The sequence below is a fragment of the Triticum urartu genome, chromosome 3A, assembly GCF_056163025.1.
Source record: "Triticum urartu cultivar PI428250 chromosome 3A, HENAU_Tu73, whole genome shotgun sequence".
NCBI classification, from domain to species: Eukaryota; Viridiplantae; Streptophyta; class Magnoliopsida; order Poales; family Poaceae; genus Triticum; species Triticum urartu.
Window position 1 is genome coordinate 678,015,868 of NC_141875.1, and position 24,301 is coordinate 678,040,168.

The 24,301-nt window shown below is 43.2% G+C and overlaps 1 protein-coding gene across 1 annotated transcript; it reads right to left on the reverse strand.

Annotated features, from left to right (window-relative positions):
- Positions 1-17,120: 17,120 nt before the first annotated feature.
- On the reverse strand, positions 17,121-23,837 carry LOC125549173 (uncharacterized). Its single transcript, XM_087517120.1, has 11 exons — positions 23,741-23,837; positions 23,593-23,658; positions 23,323-23,514; positions 23,063-23,194; positions 22,147-22,286; positions 21,540-21,623; positions 21,030-21,152; positions 19,721-19,822; positions 18,937-19,116; positions 18,773-18,852; positions 17,121-17,387 (listed from the first exon to the last, which is right to left on the reverse strand). The coding sequence occupies exons 1-11, from the start codon at positions 23,781-23,783 to the stop codon at positions 17,339-17,341; spliced, it is 1,191 nt and encodes a 396-aa protein (XP_087373246.1). The 5' UTR covers positions 23,784-23,837; the 3' UTR covers positions 17,121-17,338.
- Between the last annotated feature and the right edge of the window lie 464 nt (positions 23,838-24,301).

A 24,301-nucleotide genomic window follows, 5' to 3' on the forward strand; every position in this document is an offset into this window, starting at 1 on the left:
GCTAGCGGCTCCTTCGCACATGGCGACCCATGACTGGGTCGGCCCATTTTCAGTTCGACACTGAAAATCCAACCCCCCCCCCCCCTTCCCAAAAAAAACTACGCACCGCGAGAGGTATCGAACACAGGAACTCCTGCTTGGTAGCAGTCATTACGAACAAGTTGAGCTGACGAATTTTAGTGCGAAAAACCAACTCGGAACATTAAAAACTATAGATCTGAGACATTTTTCAAAATTTAAAACGTGATTACCTAAAAAGTGATTTTTTATGAGAACCTTGTTCAAAATTGTGATTACTTTTTAAGAAATTACTCTTTTTTAAAACGCATTTTTTTAAAGTCTCAAATATTTCTTGAAAACACGTTTTTTGGAATATTCGAACACCTTTTGAAAAGTAGGGACATTTTTTCAAAAACTTTGAACAAAATTAAAAAATGCAAAATTTTCTATAAACATATACCTTTCTTTGATAATATGAACATTTTTTAAATGGGATTTGTTTTTGTAAACATTCAAACAGAATTTGGAAAACACAAAAAATGGATCCATGAACAATTTTTGAAATTAAAAACACAATTTGCAAACACAAACATTATTTCAAACTTGCAAACATTTTTGAACTTTTGAACATTTTTTTTAAAATATGAACATATTTTGAAGAATTGGAATCTTGTTGGAAATTCAAACAATTTTTTAAAATTTGAAAAAGTAAAACACGAAAAAAAGAAACCCTGATTTTAAAAGAAAAAACAAACAATTTTTTATTTGAACATTTTATTAAAATTTTGAAAAAAATGAAAAGAAGCAATAACAAAAAAGGAAAGAAAAAAGACACAAAAAACGAAAGGGAAAAACAAAAACAAAAACAAAAAAAATTAAAACTAGAAAAAAAATCTTGTTCTAGAACCTTCCCCAAAACCGGTTAGCTCGCACTCAAGGGCCGGCCCGTCTGCATCGCTCACTCGCAACTTCCTATGCGAAGGGTTCACAATCTAACGCAATATGTGTCGGATAGGAATTTTGCTTTTCTCAAGCCCCACCCTTGCCTGAAAACAACCCGAAGACCATCCCGGACATTTTATTTCAGTCTACACACAAGAAAAGCTTGCTCTGAATTCAGAAAATCGAAGCTTGAGCCCGACGCGAATACACTTTTGGGCTGTAAAATGAAGATGAGCCCGTCTTGAAAGACAAGCCTGGCCCGACCTGACCCGTGTTTTCTGGTTGTGTTGCCAATGACCCGTGTTCATCCATTCCCTATCCACCCATCCTCCTCTTCACCCATAACACAACACCTACCATGTCTCTTGGGAGCAACGCGACCATTACATCATCTCTTTGATTCTGTCAGGTTAATGCACCGACAAGCTTCCCCACCAACATATCATCCTCCGGTGAACATCATGTCGTGATCATAGCTCCTCCATTCTCCTTGCCCCCTCCCACCTCATTAGTGTTTCCCTCCTTGAGATCTGCTGCCTAGGGGCCCCCACCATGACACAATTGTGAGTGTAAGGGAGATGTTGCGACTGTTGCACAGCAAGTTGCAACTCCGGCGACATGGCTACAAGGGGCAGTGATGCAGTGACGACACTCGACGATGCTATGATGGTGATCGCGGATTGTTGCAAGCGGCACTGCCACAAGTTGTGTATGGTGTTGCTAGGCCATGCAACGACAATTGTGAGGACGAAGTGGTGGCTGTTGTGAGTGCTACCATAACTTAACATAATTAGGTCCGGCAATACAATATAAGCAAGCCAATAGAAAATTTATATATTATACAAAAGCAAATTGCCCAAAATCACTTAAGCACAAATGTTGAAATGAAGTACTTATGGATAATCCATGCAATGCAAAGCGGGAGTTTTTTCCCCTCTCGTAAGTTGGCGCAAGGTCGAGGACAACTTGTTCACGGTGCAGTTTGGATGTTTGGGAGATTGGAACACGGCCATGAATTTGGGACCATGGCTGTTTCGTGGTCAAGGTCTGCTGATTGCTGAGTATGACGGATTCCAGAATCCGAGGTCTATCCAATTGGACAAGATCGCAGTCTGGGCTCGGGCCCTTAAGTTGCCAGACAACTTCCTCATCCCAGCGGCAATCAAGGGCATGTGTCGTAAGATGGGAAGAATTCTTGAGGTTCAGACTACTCTCATGGCCGGTTTTGTGGGAGAGTTTGTGCGAGTAAGGGTAGAACTTAATGTGAATAAGAAGCTCATTAGGTTTGTTTATGTGACAAAGAATGATGAGACCGAGTACTATCAAGTTCACTATGAGAAGATACCAATTTTCTGTGGGAATTGTGGCATGCTAGGGCATTGGTACCAGGAGTGCGGTACGGGAGAACATGGCGTTACAAAGTTGGAGTGGGGGATTTCATTCTAGTGAGCGGTGGAAGAGGCCGGGGTCGCGGCCGTGGAACTGGTCGAGGAACTGGAAGGGGCAGAGGAGATGCTGGACGTGGAGATCCATCCTTTGGCCATGGAAGGGGGAGGGGTGACGCCCCCTTTGCTGCTGGGAGGGGAGCGACTACTAGCTGGCGCCACAATGCTCTATTTAATAGAGAGGGAGTGCAGGATATGGAAACAGAATCTGGATTAGACAATGACAACAATAGCCAAGATGTCAGGAACATGAATATCTTAGGAAAACAAACAACAACAAATGCCAATATTGCGCGGGGCTCTGAAACATTAGCTATTGTACCAGTTGTCCCGCTACCAACACCATCCCTGGTGGACAATTTGGTTGATCGGATTGAAGGAGGATCCTTTTCTGGTGACATGAGTGAGCCGGCAAATACACCACAGAAGAATGCAAATAGGAAGAAACTGAAAGGAGATGATGGAGATGCAGTAGATACGTCAAAAGTAAGCAAGACCCTTGAGCTATCGGCGTCCTCCCACGAGGAGGATGACCGGACGCAATGAAACTCTTAGCGTGGAATTGTCGGGGACTTGGGAATGCCCCGGCGATTCGTGCTTTGCTGGATGTGTTAGAATTGTGTTGAATATTGTGTACAATGTAGGTTACAGTTGGACTTGTAGTTGTATTGTGTTTACAGGGTATGAAGTCGTGTTCTAGTAGGACACTTGTATCCTAGACCTTTCATATATAGCGGGGGTAGACACACGATGTAACCTATGCCAACATAATAGCATAGGTGCGCAAGGGGGAGCCGGCGGCGTGTGCCGGCGCCCGGGTGGCCGGTGTGCGGTATTGTGACGGTGTCACGGGGAGGAGCGCCCGTAGTCAAGCCCTGGGGATGTAGCCATATCGGTGAACCTCGTTAACAAATCTCGGTGTCGTGCTCGTGTGATTGCTTGGTCCTCGAATGATCGACGGTATGCCTCGGATTTATTCTAACAGGTGGTATCATGAGCTAGGTTATTCAGAGGTTGTGGATTGTTGATTGAGAGGAAATATGAGTTTAAGATGCAGCCGGCTACGGCGTGGTTGTCGACCAGATTGGAAGAAGCAATCGGAATAAGCGGCGGCGGCGTATTGTGACGCGTGCGCGTGGATGCACCTGACCTAGCGTACAGGCAGCAGCAACTCGTGCGGAGCGAGCAGCGGCTCGATCGGCAGGCGGTGAGGCCTGTGGCGCGAGGCACAGGGGCCTTGGCACAGAGTGCTGCAGCAGCAGCGATCAGCAAGGCCCACGTGGGCTGGCAGGCCTCGTGCGTTTGTTTTCAAGGTGCATACACTAGCGCTGGAGGCCGCAGGATCGTGTACAAAGGTATCGTACGGGATTTGTTTTGGACCAAAAGGAGACCGAGTCTCCAACGACATGGAAAGAGGCAGAGGCAGATTGATTCAGCGGTAAAAAGTCCATTGATACGTGAGGGACGCATCCATCGGAATTAGCAGGAGGTTTTGGCAGAGAAGACAATTGCTAGCATCGGAAGTTAAGCCAAGACAAGAGCAAAATTCACGTGAAGACCAGCTAGTTGATTGCTAGTACTACGCGGAGGTTTCGTTCGTGCACTTGAGGATCACGGGAAGACTGCTCAGTTGTTTTTTCGCAGGGTCGGCTGTACAAAGAACCATGGCGCCAACGGGTATCTGGTTTGAGGTGGAGAAGTTCAAGTGAACTGAAAGCTTTGGGTTATGGCAGACAAGGGTGAAAAATTTGTTGGCACAACATGGATGCTTGAAGGCATTGTTGCAAGATGTCAAGCCAGCTAAGATGGAATTATCATGAGATGGATGGAAATTTGCAGAAGATGATTTGCGAGCCTCGAGCGTGTCGCACAGTCGAATAAATTCGGCTGGGTCAGACTTGGACAGTCTGACGGATTGACGCAAGTCGGTTGGTACAGAAGACGGTGGTGCAGGATCAGCGACGACGACATAGGAGCGTGATGTTGATGGTGACCGACTTCTGGGGCGTGGAAACACGTGTCGCAGGTCCGAGGACTTGTGTGGCTTCGACAAGACTATGGCGTGGGGTTGATTCAAGATGGCGTATGCATGTGAGCTTGAAGTCGACGGGACGCGAGGGTGGACTGATCATCTACCATGGAGTCATGTTGAAGGTGGAGCTGGATTAAGGGGCTACGGTGTAAGGATCCAGGGAATCAAAGCCTATTCAGCAAGGGGGAAAAGCGAGGGACATGTAATTCGGACTGGAGCCCAGTGGTCTGATGGAAGCGTCAAACTCGTCATCGGTCGGTGATGATCGGTGGTACTCTGCAGTGGGGGTTGAGTGGTGTGGGTTCACGACCCTTGAGACTCGACCGGGACAGCGGAGGCTCGACGCGGTAATAGCGGCGAGGCGTGCGGTATGCACGGGACATGAAGACGGGCCAGGGCTCTGGTGGTCATACATGTGGTGAGACAACTGCGAATTGACTCGGGATGACTACAAGTAATGGTGAAATTCCTTCAAGTTTCAGACATGCGGTCAAGAAAGGAGCGGTGATGTTGAGTTCAGGTAACTCTTATGTGTGACACCCAATGTATGAGTTGTTCACTTTCACGCAGGTCAGTGATCAGTGTGTGATGGCGTTGGACGGATACTCTGGAAGTTGGGAGCACAGACTAGAGTAAAGAGGAACTTAATTTTGCTCGAGTGTTGACTGTGGTCAAGAAAAGAAGGGACTACAAGTTGCAGGTGGAGTCGCATGGAGTCTTTGGAGTAGCAGCCGTACTCATGGGATAAGCTCAAGTCCAATGTACATGAAAGTTTGACGCATGGACAAATCCAGGGTGGTGGAGAATATTCGCCAAGGTGGAGTTTGTTAGAGTTGTGTCGAATATTGTGTACAAGGTAGGTTACAGTTGGACTTGTAGTTGTATTGTGTTTACAGGGTATGAAGTCGTGTTCTAGTAGGACACTTGTATCCTAGACCTCTCATATATAGCGGGGGTAGACACACGATGTAACCTATCCAACATAATAGCACAGGCGCGCAAGGGGGAGCCGGCGGCGTGTGCCGGCGCCTGGGTGGCCGGTGTGCGGTATTGTGACGGTGTCACAGGGAGGAGCGCCCGTAGTCAAGTCCCGGGGATGTAGCCATATCGGTGAACCTCGTTAACAAATCTGGGTGTCGTGCTCGTGTGATTGCTTGGTCTTCGGATGATCGACGGTATGGCTCGTATTTATTCTAAAAGGATGTCCAGCGAAGATGCAACCCCGAGGTGCTGTTTTTGTCGGAGACGCACCTTGATTCTTATCCGGCTGAATGTCTGCGTAGAAGGCTCAGGATGGACCAAAAATTAGTATGTCCGGATGATGGGAGGAAAGGAGGTTTATTGCTTTTTTGGAATAATAATGTAAAGGTTCATAGGCTCGCTTTAGATCCTATGTTCATTGATGTTAAAATTAAAGGAAATAATAATGAGTTTTGGCGCTTGACTGGGATGTATGGGGAATTCAGATGGGGAAATAAACATCTGACATGGAATCGTATGCGTCAACTGTACCAAAATAATATCTTGTCGTGGCTACTGATTGGTGACTTTTTTTTCGGAAAGGGGGACTCTCCGGCCTCTGCATCAGAGCGACGCATACAGCCACAATTATAAATAAATAAAGTAGTTCAACAAGGTCTTACAATCTGCTGCAAAAAAATAGGCTACTGATTGGTGACTTGAATGAGATACAATATCTTCATGAAAAGGAGGGAGGTAATCCAAGACCAATCCAGTACAGGCAGGCATTCCAACAAGCAATAAATGATATTGATTTGCATGATATCGGCCATACATGAGACACTTTCACATGGTATCATCGAAGGGAGGGAGTCTATCTCGCGCGCGCCCGCTGCGACGCGCGAATTCCGACAGGCCACACTTGCCCGTTTTAACAAGTCTTGGGCTATTGTTTAAAGTAAATCTGGGCCCCACCCCGGGCCCGCCCGTTGAAATCAGGGGGCCGGTGAGATTAAGTTTTACGGGCGAGAGAGAGTAGGAGGGTCCAGCGCAATGTGGGCTGATGCGTCTTCATGGGTAGGCCCATCTGCCATCGGCTTCCGACAATACGAGAAAATGAGATCGCTCGTTGCGACGCTCGCTCGCGAAGGAGCGTTTCCGCATCGAAGGATAAGAGAGACTGGACAGAGGTTTGGCGAACGAGGCATGGTTTGCTATGTTTCCAGATGCATCATTAGAGAACATGGACTACAACCATTCAGATCACCGCCCGCTGTGTGTGGATACTGAATACTATGCTCAAGGAAATATGGCTGGACAGACTGTACATTCGAGACGATTTGAAGCAAGATGGCTGCGAGAGGAGAGCTTCAATGAAATAGTCATGCAGGCTTGGGAGAAAGTAGGTTCTGATCCCAGTTGTGGAAGCATCTATAAAAAAATAAATAAAATGCATGACCAATTTCATTATTGGGACCAATGAGTCCTTAAAAACCGAAGAAAAGGTTACGTAAGGCACAGAGGGAGTTTGAGAAAATCATGGCTGGACCGTTGAATGACGATAGTGAAACTAAGAGAAAAGAGCTGGCGGAATTGATTGAGTTTTTGCTGGAAATTGAGGAAATATAAATGAGGCAAAAATCTCAAGCAACCTGGCTAAAAGGTGGTGACCGTAATACTACATTTTTTCAGGCTTTTGCGTCTGCTAGGAGAAAAAGGAATTATGTGAAGAAGTTGAAGGATGATGGTGGTAACTGGATGGAAGGCATGCCGGAGCTTAATTCCCATATACAGAATTACTTCTCTCATTTATTCACATCTGAGGTGCAGCAGACAAATCCAAATGTTTTGGAGAAAGTACAACGCAAAGTCACTGATCAGATGAATAACTTTTTGATGGCTCCTTTCTCGGCCGAGGATGTTAAAAAAGCGATGTTTAGTATTGGTGATTTAAAGGCATCAGGGCAGATGGACTACATGCAATTTTTTTCAAAAAATATTGGCACATATTAAGGGATGAGGTCACCCAGGAGGTATTGGCAGCCATTAATACAAGACAAATTCCGAGTGAATGGAATGACACAACGATAGTCATGATTCCCAAGATTGACAACCCTGAATTGGTAACCTAATTTCATCCTATAAGTCTTTGTAATGTTCTTTACAAGATTATCACAAAAATGCTAGCTTTGCATTTAAAAAATATTTTACCTGAGATAATTTCCCCTACGCAAAGTGCTTTTGTGCCTGGTAGGATGATCACTGATAATATCCTCATAGCATATGAATGTGTCCATAAAATAAAGAACACTAGATCTGGCAGGACGGGATTATGTGCAGTTAAATTGGACATGCACAAAGCATATGACAGAGTGGAGTGGTCCTTTTTGCATGATATGATGGTGAAACTGGGATTCCATGAACAATGGATCCAACTGATGATGGCATGCGTCAGCACTGTTAATTATAAAGTGAGGTTCAATTCATAGGAGACGGATGTGTTTACTCCGAGTAGGGGGATTAGGCAGGGGGGTCCCCCATCCCCTTATCTTTTTCTCTTGTGTGCAGAGAGTCTTTCTAGTCTATTGCAGTTTGAAGAAGAAGCCGGTGGCATTGAGGGGATTAGAGTGTGCAGAAGTGCACCATCAGTATCACACCTTTTATTCACTGATGATTCTCTAATTCTCATGAAGGCAAACGTTTTAAATGCAGCTTCCTTACAGCATGTACTAGAAGCCTACTGTGAAAGCTCAAGACAAATGGTGAGTTTGGCTAAATCCAGTGTGTTTTTCAGTCCTAACACTCCAGTTGTTTCTAGAACAGAAGTTTGTCAGGAGTTACATATTGACACTGAAGCCCTATCAGATAAATACTTGGGACTCCCGGCTATGGTTGGGGCTGATAGGAGTGATTGCCTCAGACACTTCTATGACAGAATTAAGGAGAAATTGAAAGGGTGGATGGAAAAGCAATTATCGATTGGAGGTAAAGAGATTCTACTCAAGTCAGTAGCTCAGGCCATACCAGTTTTTGCTATGTCTGTTTTCAGCTTGCCCAAAAGCCTTTGTAAGGATATTACAGATTTGATTGCACAATTTTGGTGGGGAGATGATGAAGAACACAAAAGAATGTATTGGTATACTTGGTAGAACTTTGTTACCCTAAATGCGAGGGGGCATGGGGTTTCGAGACCTCTATTCGTTCAACCTTGCGATGCTCTCGAAGCAATGTTGGCAGTTTATTACTAACCCGGATTCCTTGTGTGCACGAGTTCTGAAAGCTAAATATTTCTTCTACCTCTTGAGCACTTGCATTGGTTTTCCCTTGAAGAGGAAAGAGTGGTGCAGCAAAGTAGTTTCCCTCAGTTTTGAGAACCAAGGTATCAATTCAGTAGGAGGCTACGCGCGAGTCCCTCGCACCTACACAAAACAAATAAATCCTCGCAACCAACGCGATAAGGGGTTGTCAATCCCTACATGGTCACTTACGAGAGTGAGATATGATAGATATGATAAGATAAATTTTTTGGTATTTTTATGATAAAGATGCAAGGTAAAATAAAAGGCAATGAAAATAACTAAGTGTTGGAAGATTAATATGATGAAGATAGACCCGGGGGCCATATGTTTCACTAGTGGCTTCTCTCAAGAGCATAAGTATTTTACGGTGGGTGAACAAATTACTGTTGAGCAATTGACAGAATTGAGCATAGTTATGAGAATATCTAGGTATGATCATGTATATAGGCATCACGTCCGAGACAAGTAGACCGACTCCTGCCTGCATCTACTACTATTATCCACACATCGACCGCTATCCAGCATGCATCTAGAGTATTAAGTTCATAAGAACAGAGTAACGCTTTAAGCAAGATGACATGATGTAGAGGGATAAACTCATGCAATATGATGAAAACCCCATCTTGTTATCCTCGATGGCAACAATACAATATGTGCCTTGCTGCCCCTACTGTCACTGGGAAAGGACACCGCAAGATTGAACCCAAACCTAAGCACTTCTCCCATTGCAAGAAAGATCAATCTAGTAGGCCAAACAAAACTGATAATTCGAAGAGACTTGCAAAGATAACCAATCATACATAAAAGAATTCAGAGAAGATTCAAATATTGTTCATAGATAAACTTGATCATAAACCCAAATTCATCGATCTCAACAAACACACCGCAAAAGAAGATTACATCGAATAGATCTCCACAAGAGAGGGGGAGAACTTTGTATTGAGATCCAAAAAGAGAGAAGAAGCCATCTAGCTAATAACTATGGACCCGTAGGTCTGAAGTAAACTACTCACACTTCATTGGAGAGGCTATGGTGTTGATGTAGAAGCCCTCCGTGATCGATGCCCCCTCCAGCGGAGCTCCGGAACAGGCCCCAAGATGGGATCTCGTGGATACAGAAAGTTACGACGGTGGAATTAGGGTTTTGGCTCCGTCTCTGATCGTTTGGGGGTACGTAGGTATATATAGGAGGAAGGAGTACGTCGGTGGAGCAACATGGGGCCCATGAGGGTGGAGGGCGCGCTGGGGGGGGGGGGGGGGTAGGCGCGCCCCTACCTCGTGGCCTCCCTGTTGGTTGCTTGACGTAGGGTCCAAGTCTCCTGGATCTTGTTCGTTCCAAAAATCACGTTCCCGAAGGTTTCATTCCGTTTGGACTCCGTTTGATATTCCTTTTCTTCGAAACCCTAAAATAGGAAAAAAAAACAGCAATTCTGGGCTGGGCCTCCGGTTAATAGGTTAGTCCCAAAAATAATATAAAAGTGTATAATAAAGCCCAATAATGTCCAAAACAGAAGATAATATAGCATGGAGCAATAAAAAATTATAGATACGTTGGAGACGTATCAAGCATCCCCAAGCTTAATTCCTGCTCGTCCTCGAGTAGGTAAATGATAAAAACAGAATTTTTGATGTGGAATGCTACTTGGCATATTTTCAATGTAATTCTTTTTAATTGTGGTATGAATATTCAGATCCGAAAGATTCAACACAAAAGTTTAATATTGACATAGAAATAATAATACTTCAAGCATACTAACTAAGCAATTATGTCTTCTCAAAATAACATGGCCAAAGAAAGTTATCCCTACAAAATCATATAGTCTGGCTATACTCTATCTTCACCACACAAAGTATTTAAATCATGCACAACCCCGATGACAAGCCAAGCAATTTTTTCATACTTTTGGTGTTCTCAAACTTTTTCAATTTTCACGCAATACATGAGCGCGAGCCATGGACATAGCACTTAGGTGGAATAGAATGGTGGTTGTGGAAAAGACAAAAACGGAGAAGATAGTCTCATATCAACTAGGCGTATCAACGGGCTATGGAGATGCCCATCAATAGATATCAATGTGACTGAGTAGGGATTGCCATGCAACGGATGCACTAGAGCTATAAGTATATGAAAGCTCAAAAAGAAACTAAGTGGGTGTGCATCCAACTTGCTTGCTCACGAAGACCTAGGGCAATTTGAGGAAGCCCATCATTGGAATATGCAAGCCAAGTTCTATAATGAAAAATTCCCACTAGTATATGAAAGTGACAAAACAAGAGACTCTCTATCATGAAGATCATGGTGCTACTTTGAAGCGCAAGTGTGGTAAAAGGATAGTAGCATTGTCCCTTCTCTATTTTTCTCTCATTTTCTTATTTGGGCCTTTTCTTTTTTTTCGTCCGCAGTCTCATCCTGACTTGTGGGGGAATCATAGTCTCCATCATCCTTTCCTCACTGGGACAATGCTCTAATAATGATGATCATCACACTTTTATTTTCTTACAACTCAAGAATTACAACTCGATACTTAGAACAAGATATGACTCTATATGAATGCCTCCGGCGGTGTACCAAGATATGCAATGACTCATGAGTGACATGTATGAAAGAATTATGAATGGTGGCTTTGCCATAAATACAATGTCAACTACATGATCATGCAAAGCAATATGACAATGATGGAGCGTGTCATAGTAAACGGAACGGTGGAAAGTTGCATGGAAATATATCTCGGAATTGCTATGGAAATGTCATGATAGGTAGGTATGGTGGCTATTTTGAGGAAGATATATGGTGGGTGTATGATACCGGCGAAAGGTGCGCGGTATTAGAGAGGCTAGCAATGGTGGAAGGGTGAGTGCGTATGATCCATGGACTCAACATTAGTCATAAAGAATTCATATACTTATTGCAAAAATCTACAAGTTATCAAAGCAAAGTATTACGCGCATGCTCCTAGGGGGATAGATTGGTAGGAAAAGACCATCGCTCGTCCCCGACCGCCACTCATAAGGAAGACAATCAATAAATAAATCATGCTCCGACTTCATCACATAACGGTTCACCATACGTGCATGCTACGGGAATCACAAACTTTAACACAAGTATTTATCAAATTCACAACTACTCAACTAGCACAATTTAATATCACCATCTCCATATCTCAAAACAATTATCAAGTATCAAACTTTTCTTAGTATTCAACACACTCATAAGAGGATCTTATTATTAATCTTGTATAGCTAGCATATTAGGATTATTTAAGCAAATTACCATGACATTTAAGACTCTCAAAATAATCTAAGTGAAGCATGAGAGATCAATAGTTTATATAAAACAAATCCACCACCGTGCTTTAAAAAGATATAAGTGAAGTACTAGAGCAAAACTATATAACTCAAAAGATATAAGTGAAGCACATAGAGTATTCTAATAATTTCTGAATCATGTGTGTCTCTCTTAAAAGGTGTGTGCAGAAAATATTATTGTGGTAAACTAACAAATAAAGACTCAAATCATACAAGACGCTCCAAGCAAAACACATATCATGTGGTGAATAAAAATATAGCTCCAAGTAAAGTTACCGATAGAAGTAGACGAAAGAGGGGATGCCTTCCGGGGCATCCCCAAGCTTTGGCTTTTAGGTGTCCTTAGATTATCTTGGGGGTTCCATGGGCATCCCCAAGCTTAGGCTCTTGCCACTCCTTGTTCCATAAACCATCAAATCTTTACCCAAAACTTGAAAACTTCACAGCACAAAACTTAAAGTAGAAAATCTCGTGAGCTCCGTTAGCGAAAGAAAACAAAACACCACTTCAAGGTACTGTAATGAACTCATTCTTTATTTATATTGGTGTTAAACCTACTGTATTACAACTTCTCTATGGTTTATAAACTATTTTACTAACCATAGATTCATCACAATAAGCAAACAACACACAAAAAACAGAATCTGTCAAAAACAGAACAGTCTGTAGTAATCTGTAGCTAGCGCAAGATCTGGGACCCAAAAATTCTAAAATAAATTTATGGACGTGAGGAATTTATCTATTAATCATCTGCAAAAATAATTAACTAAATATCACTTTCCAACTAAAAATGGCAGCAGTTCTCGTGAGCGCTAAAGTTTCTGTTTTTTACAGCAAGATTAACAAGACTTTCCCCAAGTCTTCCCAACGGTTCTACTTGGCACAAGCACTAATTAAACACAAAAAACACAACCAAAACAGAGGCTAGATAAATTATTTATTACTAAACAGGAGCAAAAAGCAAGGAATAAAAATAAAATTGGGTTGCCTCCCAACAAGCGCTATCGTTTAACGCCCCTAGCTAGGCATAAAAAGCAAGGATAGATTTAGGTATTGCCATCTTTGGTTTTAGGGAAGAAAAGAGAAAACTTGCTATCTATGGAATTAATCTTTCTATTTTTATAAAGCACATGGCCATTGATGGTAGAAGAAAGATTAAGTATGTTACGGAAATTTGTATCTAAGCTAGCCTTCATCTCTTTGATAGATTCGTTTTGGTAAGAGAGCAAAAGAGATGTAGATTCAACTTTCTCATTCATGGGGTGCCCAAATATGGTTTTAATCTTCTCATAAGTGTCTACGGAATCCCCTTCAAGAAAGCCTTCTTCAAATATAGAATCTAAGACATGCTTAAAAGAAGAAGGAAGGGCAATATAAAAGCTTTTTAAGTAAATTTCAATTTGGTATTGAGGCACATAGCTAGCCCTGATCCTTAATAGTCTATACCAAGCATATTTCAAAGATTCATCAAGTAAATAGCGAAAAATTCCGGAATCATCTTCATCAAAATTATTAAGATTCTCATTCATAACTCCGATAGGTTTTTCCATAGTATCCTTATTTATAAGCTTAGCGAGAATAGAAGGGTTGTCCAAAGTACTAAAACTCGGGAGAGAACCCCAAACCCTTTTTGATTCAGACATGGCGGAAGAAAGGCGAGCGAGAAAAAGAGAGAGAGGATAGAGAGAGAGAGGGCGAATAAAATGGCAAGGGTGAAGTGGGGGAGAGGAAAATGAGAGGCAAATGGCAAATAATGCAATGCGGCAGATAAGGGTTTGTGATGGGTACTTGGTATGTTGACTTTTGCGTAGACCTCCCCGGCAATGGCGCCAGAAATTCCTCGTTGTCGGGAGTCAAATCTTGACTTGCGCGAACCTCCCCAGCAACGGCGCCAATAATCCTTCTTGCTACCTCTTGAGCACTTGCGTTGGTTTTCACTTGAAGAGGAAAGGGTGGTGCAGCAAAGTAGCGTCAGTATTTCCCTCAGTTTTGAGAGCCAAGGTATCAATCCAGTTTGAGGCTATGCGCGAGTCCCTCGCACCTACACAAAACAAATAAATCCTCGCAACCAACGCGATAAGGGGTTGTCAATCCCTACACGGTCACTTACGAGAGTGAGATATGATAAATATTGTTCATAGATAAACTTGATCATAAACCCACAATTCATCGATCTCAACAAACACACCGCAAAAGAAGATTACATCGAATATATCTCCACAAGAGAGGGGAGAACTTTGTATTGAGATCCAAAAAGAGAGAAGAAGCCATCTAGCTAATAACTATGGACTCGTAGGTCTGAAGTAAACTGCTCACACTTCATCGGAGAGGCTATGGTGTTGATGTAGAAGCCCTCCGTGATTGATGCCCCCTCCGGCGGAGCTTCGGAACGGGCCCCAAGATGGGATCTCGTGGATACAGAAAGTTACGACGGTGGAATTAGGGTTTTGGCTCCGTCTCTGATCGTTTGGGGGTACATAGGTATATATAGGAGGAGGAGTATGTCAGTGGAGCAACAGGGGGCCCACGAGGGTGGAGGGCGCGCCTTGGGGGGGGGGAAGGCGCGCCCCCTACCTCGTGGCCTCCCTGTTGGTTGCTTGACGTAGGGTCCAAGTCTCCTGGATCTTGTTCGTTCCAAAAATCACGTTCCCGAAGGTTTCATTCCGTTTGGACTCCATTTGATATTCCTTTTCTTCGAAACCCTAAAATAGGCAAAAAAACAACAATTCTGGGCTAGGACTCCGGTTAATAGGTTAGTCCCAAAAATAATATAAAAGTGTATAATAAAGCCCCCAATAATGTCCAAAACAGAATATAATATAGCATGGAGCAATCAAAAATTATAGATACGTTGGAGACGTATCAATTTCCCCAATGGAAATTTACTTGAAGCTACCTTGAAGAGTGGTGCGTCATTTACATGGCAAAGCATAATGAAGGGCCTAGAAACTTTTAAGTTGGGGTACATATGGAGGATAGGGACTGGTGCAAATGTTAATATTTGGAGGGACCCCTGGATCCCATCGAGTGAGGACCGGAAAGTGATCACAAGGCGTGGACAAACTGTGTTATCCTCGGTCAATGATCTTATTGATCTAACTTCAGGAGAGTGGGATGAGGATTTAATCAAAAGCATATTCAACCCAGTAGATGTTCAAATGATACTACAAATTCCGCTGAATTATGGATCGTTTGACGACTTCATTGCATGGAATCCAGACCGTAGAGGTTACTTTACAGTAAAATTTGCATATGAAATACAATGGACTAAAACTTTTCAGGCCCGTGCAAATGTATTGGCCCAGCCCGGGGGATCAAATACACCAAAAATATGGAGTACAATGTGGAAGATCAAAGTTCCACGGAAGGTTCAGATTTTTTGTTGGCGCATTCTTCAAGGAATTATCCCGCTAAAGTCAATCTTCACTAATAGGCACATTGGTTCAGATGGGGCATGTCCAATCTGCCATCAAGATGCAGAGGACATTCGACACCTCTTGTTTGATTGTGATCACGCAAAAGAGCTCTAGAGTAACCTGGGCATTGCAGATTTGGTGGAAGAGGCAAAGGAAATAGATAAATCCGGGTCTGTGACCATGGAGCACCTCCTTTTGATGCAAAATAAGCCACTGCCAATTAAACCAAATTTGAACATCAAGCAAGTACTTGTGGTGGGCTGTTGGTTCTTATGGTGGATTAGACGTCAACACACACATAATAGTAACCCTCCACCCCCATGTGATGGCATATGTCAGTCTTGGCAATTACAAACAATTTCTAGGAAGCTAATTATAAACCGAGTGGAGACAGGGAAAGGAGGTGGGTTAAACCTGGCCCTAGGTCTGTGAAATTGAATGTTGATGCAGCTTTCTTTGCTAATGAGGGATCAGGAGCAACATCAGCAATTATCCGAGATGAAAAAGGTAATTTCCTTGCCGCTCAGTGCAAAGTTATTGATCATGCGGCAGATGCTATTACCACTGAATCTTTGGCAATGTGTGATGGTCTAATACTCGCAAACTCTCTTGGATTCCCCCGTGTTGAGGCAGAGTCAGATTCTTTGAATCTTATCAATTTCTGTGATGGTCAATCCAGATGGTGGGATGCGGCGACAACAATATTCATGGAGTGTGTGGATGTTGCTTCTTCTATCGAGAAGGTTGTCTTTATGCATTGTTATCGCTCGTGTAATAAAGCGGCTCATGTGCTAGCTAATTTCAGTTACTGTAATAAGGTTTCTTCTAGTTGGACAGTCGAACCTCCGGACTGCCTTATGTCCGTGCTGGTAGATGATGTAATCCCTTTGTTTAATTAATAAAGCTAGCCATGATGGTCTTCCCTAAAAAAATTTGATAACTCTTCTCCTTCACCAAACTCATCGTCCAAGGCTCCAAGCTCCAACTATACTTGTCTATTATCCAAACCATCATGGAAGAATGATTAATTCCCCATGTATTATAATAATGCTTTATATCCTTTATCCAAATACATGCTAGATACTGCTGCAGGAGGAACTTTCATGAGAAAGCATGTCACGCTGGTGCAAAGAAACTTCTAGATGTGGCATGTTGAGTGATTAAGTGATTAATTTTTAGAAAGGTAAATTCAATCACCGAAGAAAAGAATGAAGAGCTTACAGAAAACAATCGATGAGCCTAAAGGTATGATTAAAGACATAATTTTTTTTCCTACAAATGCTTTCACTGATATTGAGATGAATGATTTCAACTTCATCGTTTGCAATGGTTATAATACTGGGTGTAAGAATCAAAACTATACTAATAATCTAAACCCACCATATCCTAGCAATCAAATAATTATAATAGCAGAGCTATCAACAATAATCACCAAACTCTAGGATAGCATCAAAGCTATTATACCGTGCAGACCAAGCAAAATAATTATAATAGCAAAGGTAGCAATGTTAAAGCCTATGCCTTTGTCGAGTGTGTGCACGGTAATTTGCAAGCACATAAAACGTTTAAGCATATTTGATGTCACAAAATTTCAGATTTTTTTATTTTGGTTTATTTTTATTTTTTTGATTTTACTGCTCATGAGGGTGTAGGGACACCCGGGAGCTATCACACCGTTCTCTTAAGTTTAACTAGAGGAGATTCATGGAGCCCTCCACCCTCAAATACATGGCAAAAGCAAATACATCATCACAACACCAGACAGAAACCTCCGAAATGCTTTAGCACTCATCACTTAACTTACACAAGGAGGATAATGATCCAAGAAGTCCATGTATCTTTCCCACAAGGCTACAAAATGTGTGCATGTGTTTGGAGCTACTGTATTTTCATGAACAGCTGTGTATAGATCACTTTTTTCTGAGCTGGGTGTATAGGTCACTTGGCCTTGGTGCTTTGAGACACCTTCAAGGATTCCATAGCTTTCCTGCACATTTCATGAACTGTTAGAGCTATGCTTGTTGCAAATGCAATTAACGCGGAATGTTGTGAGTACTTCTCAAAATCTCTAAAATCCTCATTCGAGGATAAAATCATAAAAGAGAACACTAGCAATGAAGGGAATGCTTAAAAGATAAAACTACATGTCCGACATGCAGAGGCATTGAAGGTTTTTTAAGTAAACGTCGATGCTTCCTAAAAGGAATAACTTAAACCGGCTGATTTCTCGCTGCGCCGTGAGGCGTCCGATTGAACAAGATCGTACGGAGCACTTCGCTTGCATGCAAACTCGCATGAGTTGGCCTGGAAGCACATCCACGTTCTCATGAGGCCCACCAACTGCCAACCTTATCTCCCTGGAGACCAGCATGCGTGAGCCACCTGTTTCGCATCTCCCCCAAAACGCGTTCTTCCTTCTTCGTCTCTAACCTCCCGCTCTCTCCGCCATGAATGCTACCACAGAACACCGGTGCTTCTGTGCAGCACGCATTGAAGTCGCCGGTGATTGCGATGCAGCACTCGTCGGTGCTGCAACAGCTGTCGGCTGCATCTGTCATTGCCGTGAGAAGTGGGGCATCCTCACCGGCGTTGACTGCTACAAAGCAACAAGGCGTGCGTGAGCTGCTGCAAGGCGGTCGGTGCAGCGAGAGACCGCGGCTCGTGCTGCAGCACATCCACGACTGCTGCAAGTCATGTTACGTCGACGGTCTGACGATGGTCTGAGAGCGGTGCTGCAATGGAGCATTGCCATGGGTACTTGCGTTGGAGCTTTTTCTGCGCTACACAATGCTTCCATGGAGCTCCAATGGAGCATCGACGTAGCCATGGTGCTGCGCTGTAGCTTTGCATGCATCATGCAGTGCTATCATGAAGTTGCAACTTCTACAGCACCGTCATTGTTGTGTGGGCGAGGGATGCAACGGGACTGTGGGCGGCGCTGCACTCATCGGGGTCGCAGCATCGCCGCTGCTGCGAGGTCGCCGGCGACAGCAGGTGCGTCAGTGCTTCAGTCGCCGGTTTTCTCTTTGCATCATCACAGTTTGCTAGGCGGGTGTCGCACCAGCGGGGGCTGCTGGATGCAAGACGAGAGGAGAAGGATGAATGGGTGGCTGAGTTGATATGATCTGACGGGCCAAATGCGCCTAATCGGACGGTTTGCTAGCCGGATGATCTGTAGCAGCCGCCTTCCTAAAATCCCCGAACAAACTTAAAATGGGATACAAAAGTCCAATCCTACGTTACACAAAGTTAAACTTTCAAGGTAACCATGTGATGTCATGAGGCAAGCGCTTCATAGACAATTAGCCTCCAGTGCAAGAGTTATCACCATAAGATAGATATGCTGTAACTGAAGGAAAGATAGGGTAATACCGCAATCCGTCCTCGATTTCAGCATTCCCTGGGTCCATCTTCAATACGTTCAGAAGCGCATCGCATGCACCCTTGTAGTCCTGATGATACGGGACCAGTTCAATGATTATGAAAGATTTGCAAAGCCGAAAGAAAAAGTCAAGCTGCTGTATTTTCTATCCAACCTTCAGTAACGCTAGAGCTTTGCTCTCCCTGTAGAAGGCCTTCGACCAATCAGGCCGCCTCTTTTTGCATTCATAAGCATCCAGTAAACTGAGCAAAGGCTTGCCTCCTTTGCCTATGTGAAGCCAGCAAAGGCTCCTGTTTGAGAACAACGTCGCATCATCAGGATCAAGCTCCAGTGCCTACATCGAACATGTTAAAACAACAGTTAATAGCAGATTACGTTTGTAAATTACAACTTTGTGAACACTGAAATAGGAACTGAAAATACTCAAAGAAGAAATACACACATTGCCGCACATATATGTACATATACAAGGTTTAGTTTACCTAACTTCAGTTCTAAATGGTTGTGCAGGACATTCATGCATGGATCAGATGAAAAAACCAGAAATAACAAGTTGGGAAACCAACACCATAAAAAATATACTTCTTCTGTAACACTTAAGCGAAGAGTTCAAATGCTTTGCAAGGAAATTTCTAGTCTGCACTTTAAAACATACGTATAGTTTAAGTTGCATTTCTTACCAATTTAATCCAGTTTACTACTCCCTCTGTCCCATAATATAAGAACGTTTTTTACACTAGTGTAGTGTAAAAAACGTTCTTGTATTATGGGACAGAGGGAGTAAGTTTGAGCCAATTGCATAAACTTCTAAAGAGTCAAACTGAGCATTATGACATGAGAGTGGACAGGAGTATCTGTGTAAGTCGTTATGATTTGCGCAGTAAAAAATTGGAGGCTGGAAAAGGATAGACGCTGAGAAATATGATGCCATAATGTACCATACTGTAGGCTTCTGCTGCAGAAAGAAAATCCTTTCTTGCAACTGCCTTGCTCCCTTGTGACTTCAATTCTGCTACTTTCTTTCTATCCACAGGCTCCTCCTGAATCATCAAGATTTAATCGAAAGTTGATTTGATGCATTGGAACGCATAATAATTCTAAAGCAACTATCTAAAACTGTGATGTAAAGATTTCAAGAAAAAAGATTGTTGATTTACATAGAAATCTTCTGCTCATCATTGCTATGATAGCAGATATAGTGTTTCCACATTCAAGTACTCATGACAATCGACTGGCAACCATGTTCAGTATTGTACTAAAGATTACTTGCTGCCCGCATTATCACGAATTGGCAATACTTCCTTTCAGTAACTACTAATATCAGCATTGCACATCCTACATCTACGCAACCTCGCTTGCCATGTCAGTCCACCCCATCTTATATCTTGTAAATACTCTTTAGGCAATTTCCACATAACTACAGGTAATCACCTCTTGTGCACAGTCGGTAAAAAAGGATTTGCCGAGAAATTTGTAACTCGGCTAATGCCATATTTTCTCCTGATTCATGCCTTTGTTTTGTTCCCGAAATATTTACAAGGCCAACAATGTAAATAAATGTCAAATAATAATACACTGCTCAAGCAGCAGTGCATGAGAACTGGACATACTACTTTTACATGACCTACCTTTACTGCACCCAAGTACTCCATGTCTAAGTAAGACACAAGAGATACCAATTTCTTTGAAACATTTCAGAGCAGCTTTCAGACAGGATATGCAACAGTGCCATTTCAACAACTTGATCTTTTCTTTGGTAGAATGAATGAAATAAACTGTATGAATACGAAATTATTTTGAGCCAAGTCATTAGCCAACTTGAGGAGGCATGCTGCTGACATAATCAGCAGATTTAACATTGATTTATGCAGAGCTAGTTATTCTGCTGATGCTCCAATCACACAGGGGATCAGGTCAGTTACAGGAAATAATTTCTACCAGTATCATTCCAGTCAGGAAAAACTATCACTGCAGGATGCATTTAGTCAAGCAAGCACCAACTTTTTGACAATTTATTTTAGAATATACTCCCTCCGTACTAAAGTTGAGTTACTTATGTTGGGACAGAGGGAGTACATGATAATGAAATAAGTAAATTTTGCAACAAAGTAGTAATATCACACTTCTGGTTTGGCAATTTCCTCTTGAATATACAAGATTTCCTTGAAGCAAAACTTGCTGCCTTGTTAAAAAAACTGCAAGGTTCAAAGTGCACGAGTACAGTAGCAAAGAGATAATCTTACTTACATCATTACGAGCACGCCATTCACCAGCAAACCCCAGTAGGCAATTCAAGCACTCCGCTGATCCATTTCTTGGAGCATCAGCTAAAGCGGTTAAGATAAAATCTCCATTGGCAACACCACCAGCCTATATGGGAAAAAGTTAATCAGTTCTCAAGATGTCTCAGTCACGCATCATATTTTTATGTGCAATTTCAGAAGTGAAATAGCAAGGCCAAGGCTACTTTATTTGCAAGCATGAAGTGAGTACTGGGATTTTTGCTTCATTGTCATCACATTTGTGGCAGCTAGTTGATGGTCACAGTTTCAGAAATAAAGGTTAAAAGACAGACACTGATAAGTGCACTGCAGGGCTAAACAGGACGGCATGCCATGTGGTAGCCTATGGTCACGAACCAAATCCCATGCAAACAAAGCTAAAGTTCACTAAGCTGGAACTTTTAAATGTTGGAAGCAAAAACACCTCCAATATACGATTCCAGGGACAGGCAAAGCTAAGTTAAAGTTATCATACCTGAATCAGGAGTTTTGCACATTTCACCGAGGAGACATTTATAGCAAAATAGAGAGGTGTCATACCATTTATCATCTTGTTGTACTGGAGAGAGACATTAAGCATGTTAGTTCCTACACTTATATCTATTGATACAAGGGATACAGGAAAATTAAACTACAGATAGAATGGTGAATACATAGAGCAATATTAACATGGCAAATTTCAGTAAAAACAGAGAGAGCAGAGAGAGCGGTTTCCATGGCATTGGAAAATGAATCAGAACATTGTCAACATATGGTTATGGAATATCTTGTGTTTAGTTCCTGGCCAAGTATTCACTAGTACACTTTATTCAATTCCAAATGGCACTTAAAAAGGAGGGACAATACATGATAGAGAATAATCTATTATGGAGATTTGCAAATACACCAAAGGAAAATTGTTCTCAGAATAAATTGTTCATTGCATAAAAGTTGGAGCTTGGCAAAACCAAAAATGATAGAACTGTACAACTCTGATGGAACCGTATTTCTTTGGTGAAGAGGAAACTACGCCTCAGACCAACTTTTTAGATTGCATACAATGCTATGAATGTTCAGGCAGAATTAGTATGCCATAAACTTACATCTGCATTGTGGCCAAGTAAAATCTTCATAGCACAGTCTTGCCCTTCAGTAGCAGCAATATGAAGTGGTGTCCCACAGCAAGTTACCGGGTCGGTGCAAGCTCCTCTTGCAAGTAATAGCTTTACCATTTCACAATATCCTGAATAAAGGAAAAACCAGGTAGTTATTACATAAGTGGACAAGCAATTTTAGCGATAATACATTTCTTTCCCGAAGCCTTGAGATCCCAGTTTATCCTCAGCGTGTGGTACAACAGTGCAATGAAGGGGAGAACGGTCAGAGATAATATTTACACTTGATAAAATGGAGAGGACCAGTAACTGTTTAAATCTTTGCAAACCTTGGTATTGATATATGCAATCATACTTCTTATTCTTAATAGACGAAACTGCCTTTCTCCAACACGTTCAAGAAAACAATAGTGCAAACTGGACTGTAGGTCCCTAGATTTGCATGTATCGTTGGAGCAGGTCAACGAGTTGGTGCCCCCACCCCCCCAAAAAAACCTATGTACACCATCCCTTATGAAAAGAGAAGGAGGATAACATGTATATTCAAGGGAAAAGGCTTTTGGACCTACTTGCTCCACTTATATGACTTTGAGGACACAAAATCCAATTTTGAAATTTATGGAGAACCTTGAAGCAATTGCGTCACAGAGAAAGGACCTATCATGCAATTTACTCTGGTGAATAACAAATACAAAGGCCACCGGACCACCCAAAAGATAGACCATCGCCCACATATAATGATATAAATTTGGATGTTTCTTTCAGCACAATTCAACCACAAGGCTCAAAGATAATTCACTTATTAGCACAGTAAAAGAAAACCTATCATGAATCAAGGGCAAATAGATCCTATGTGTCCACAGATGCACAAACAGAGATATGGTTCATGGACTTGGAGAGGGACCTGATCCAGCAGCAGAATGTAGAGGGGCAAATCCATTGGGGTCAACTCTGTCTGGATTGGCACCATGATCAAGAAGATACTTGAAAGTGCCCACCCTCTCACCGTACATAGCATGAATCAGAGGCGTTCTACCTGTCAATATATGACAATTGAATTTATTCATCAGAAACACGTGTTCACAGTGCGCACCAAAGATCAAGAACCAGACGTGCGTGAGGATGCATTTTGTTGACAGAGATCAGAGAAAGAGATGGGCCGACCTCCGTTGTCGACGGCGTTCACGTCCACGCGCAGCTCCTCGACCAAGTAGGCGCACATCTCCAGGTTCCCCCTGGCGGCGGCGAGGTGCAGCGCCCCGACGCCCTCCAGTGCCTCGTCGCCTCCTTCCACGGTCACCGCCTCCACCGTCTCCCTGAGGCGGCCCCTGCCCTTGTCCAGCGCCCTCGCGTGGCCTGCAACCCGTCGGATCACACGAAAATCAGAGCCCGTGCGCGCGCAGAGAGAGAGAGAGAGAGAGAGAGAGAGAGTACTCTTGAAGGAGCGGAGGTCGCCGTCGTACGCCGCCTGGAGGAGCATGCTCCGCGTCGTACCGCCGGCTGCGGTGCGGCGGGTTTGTTATTTGTTAGGTTTTTAACAAGGACGGGGTGATCAGGACAGAGGAGGTGCCGCGACGCTTACCGGGGAACATGGGAGCAGAGCGGCGAGGCGGCGGCGGCGCCATGGCGAGCGGTTGGTGAGGGTGGGGTGGTGGAGGAGTTGGTAGGGTTTTGGGGGTTGGGGGGGGGGGGGGGGGGGGGGGGGTCGCGGGGCGGGAAAGAAGGGAGGCGCACGCGCCAAGTCCGCGCGGGCGATATGGAAATGGAAATGGCCTCTGGATAAGTGTACGCGGAAATAATTTGCTCCCGCACCGTTGGTGTACACACGGATTTGTTCTAGAGAACCAACACGAGTTTTCTCATAAACTAGTACCTTTTTTTAGGTGGATTTTTTTAGCATCGTCATCCTTTTTTTCCTGGAAAATTTTCGGTCTATTCACCTACAATCATGATAGTACAACGAACACTAGACCTACAACCGAGTAGGACAAAACCTAGACCTACAACCGACGTCATGCACCTCTCCCGTCTCTGTGAAATCGGCCGATGTCGCGGAGTGGGTAGGGGATTGGGGCCGGTAGCAGGTACCTCTCTCGACTCTCAACGGGTCATGCATCGAGCTTAGAAGTTGGATGAAGTGTAA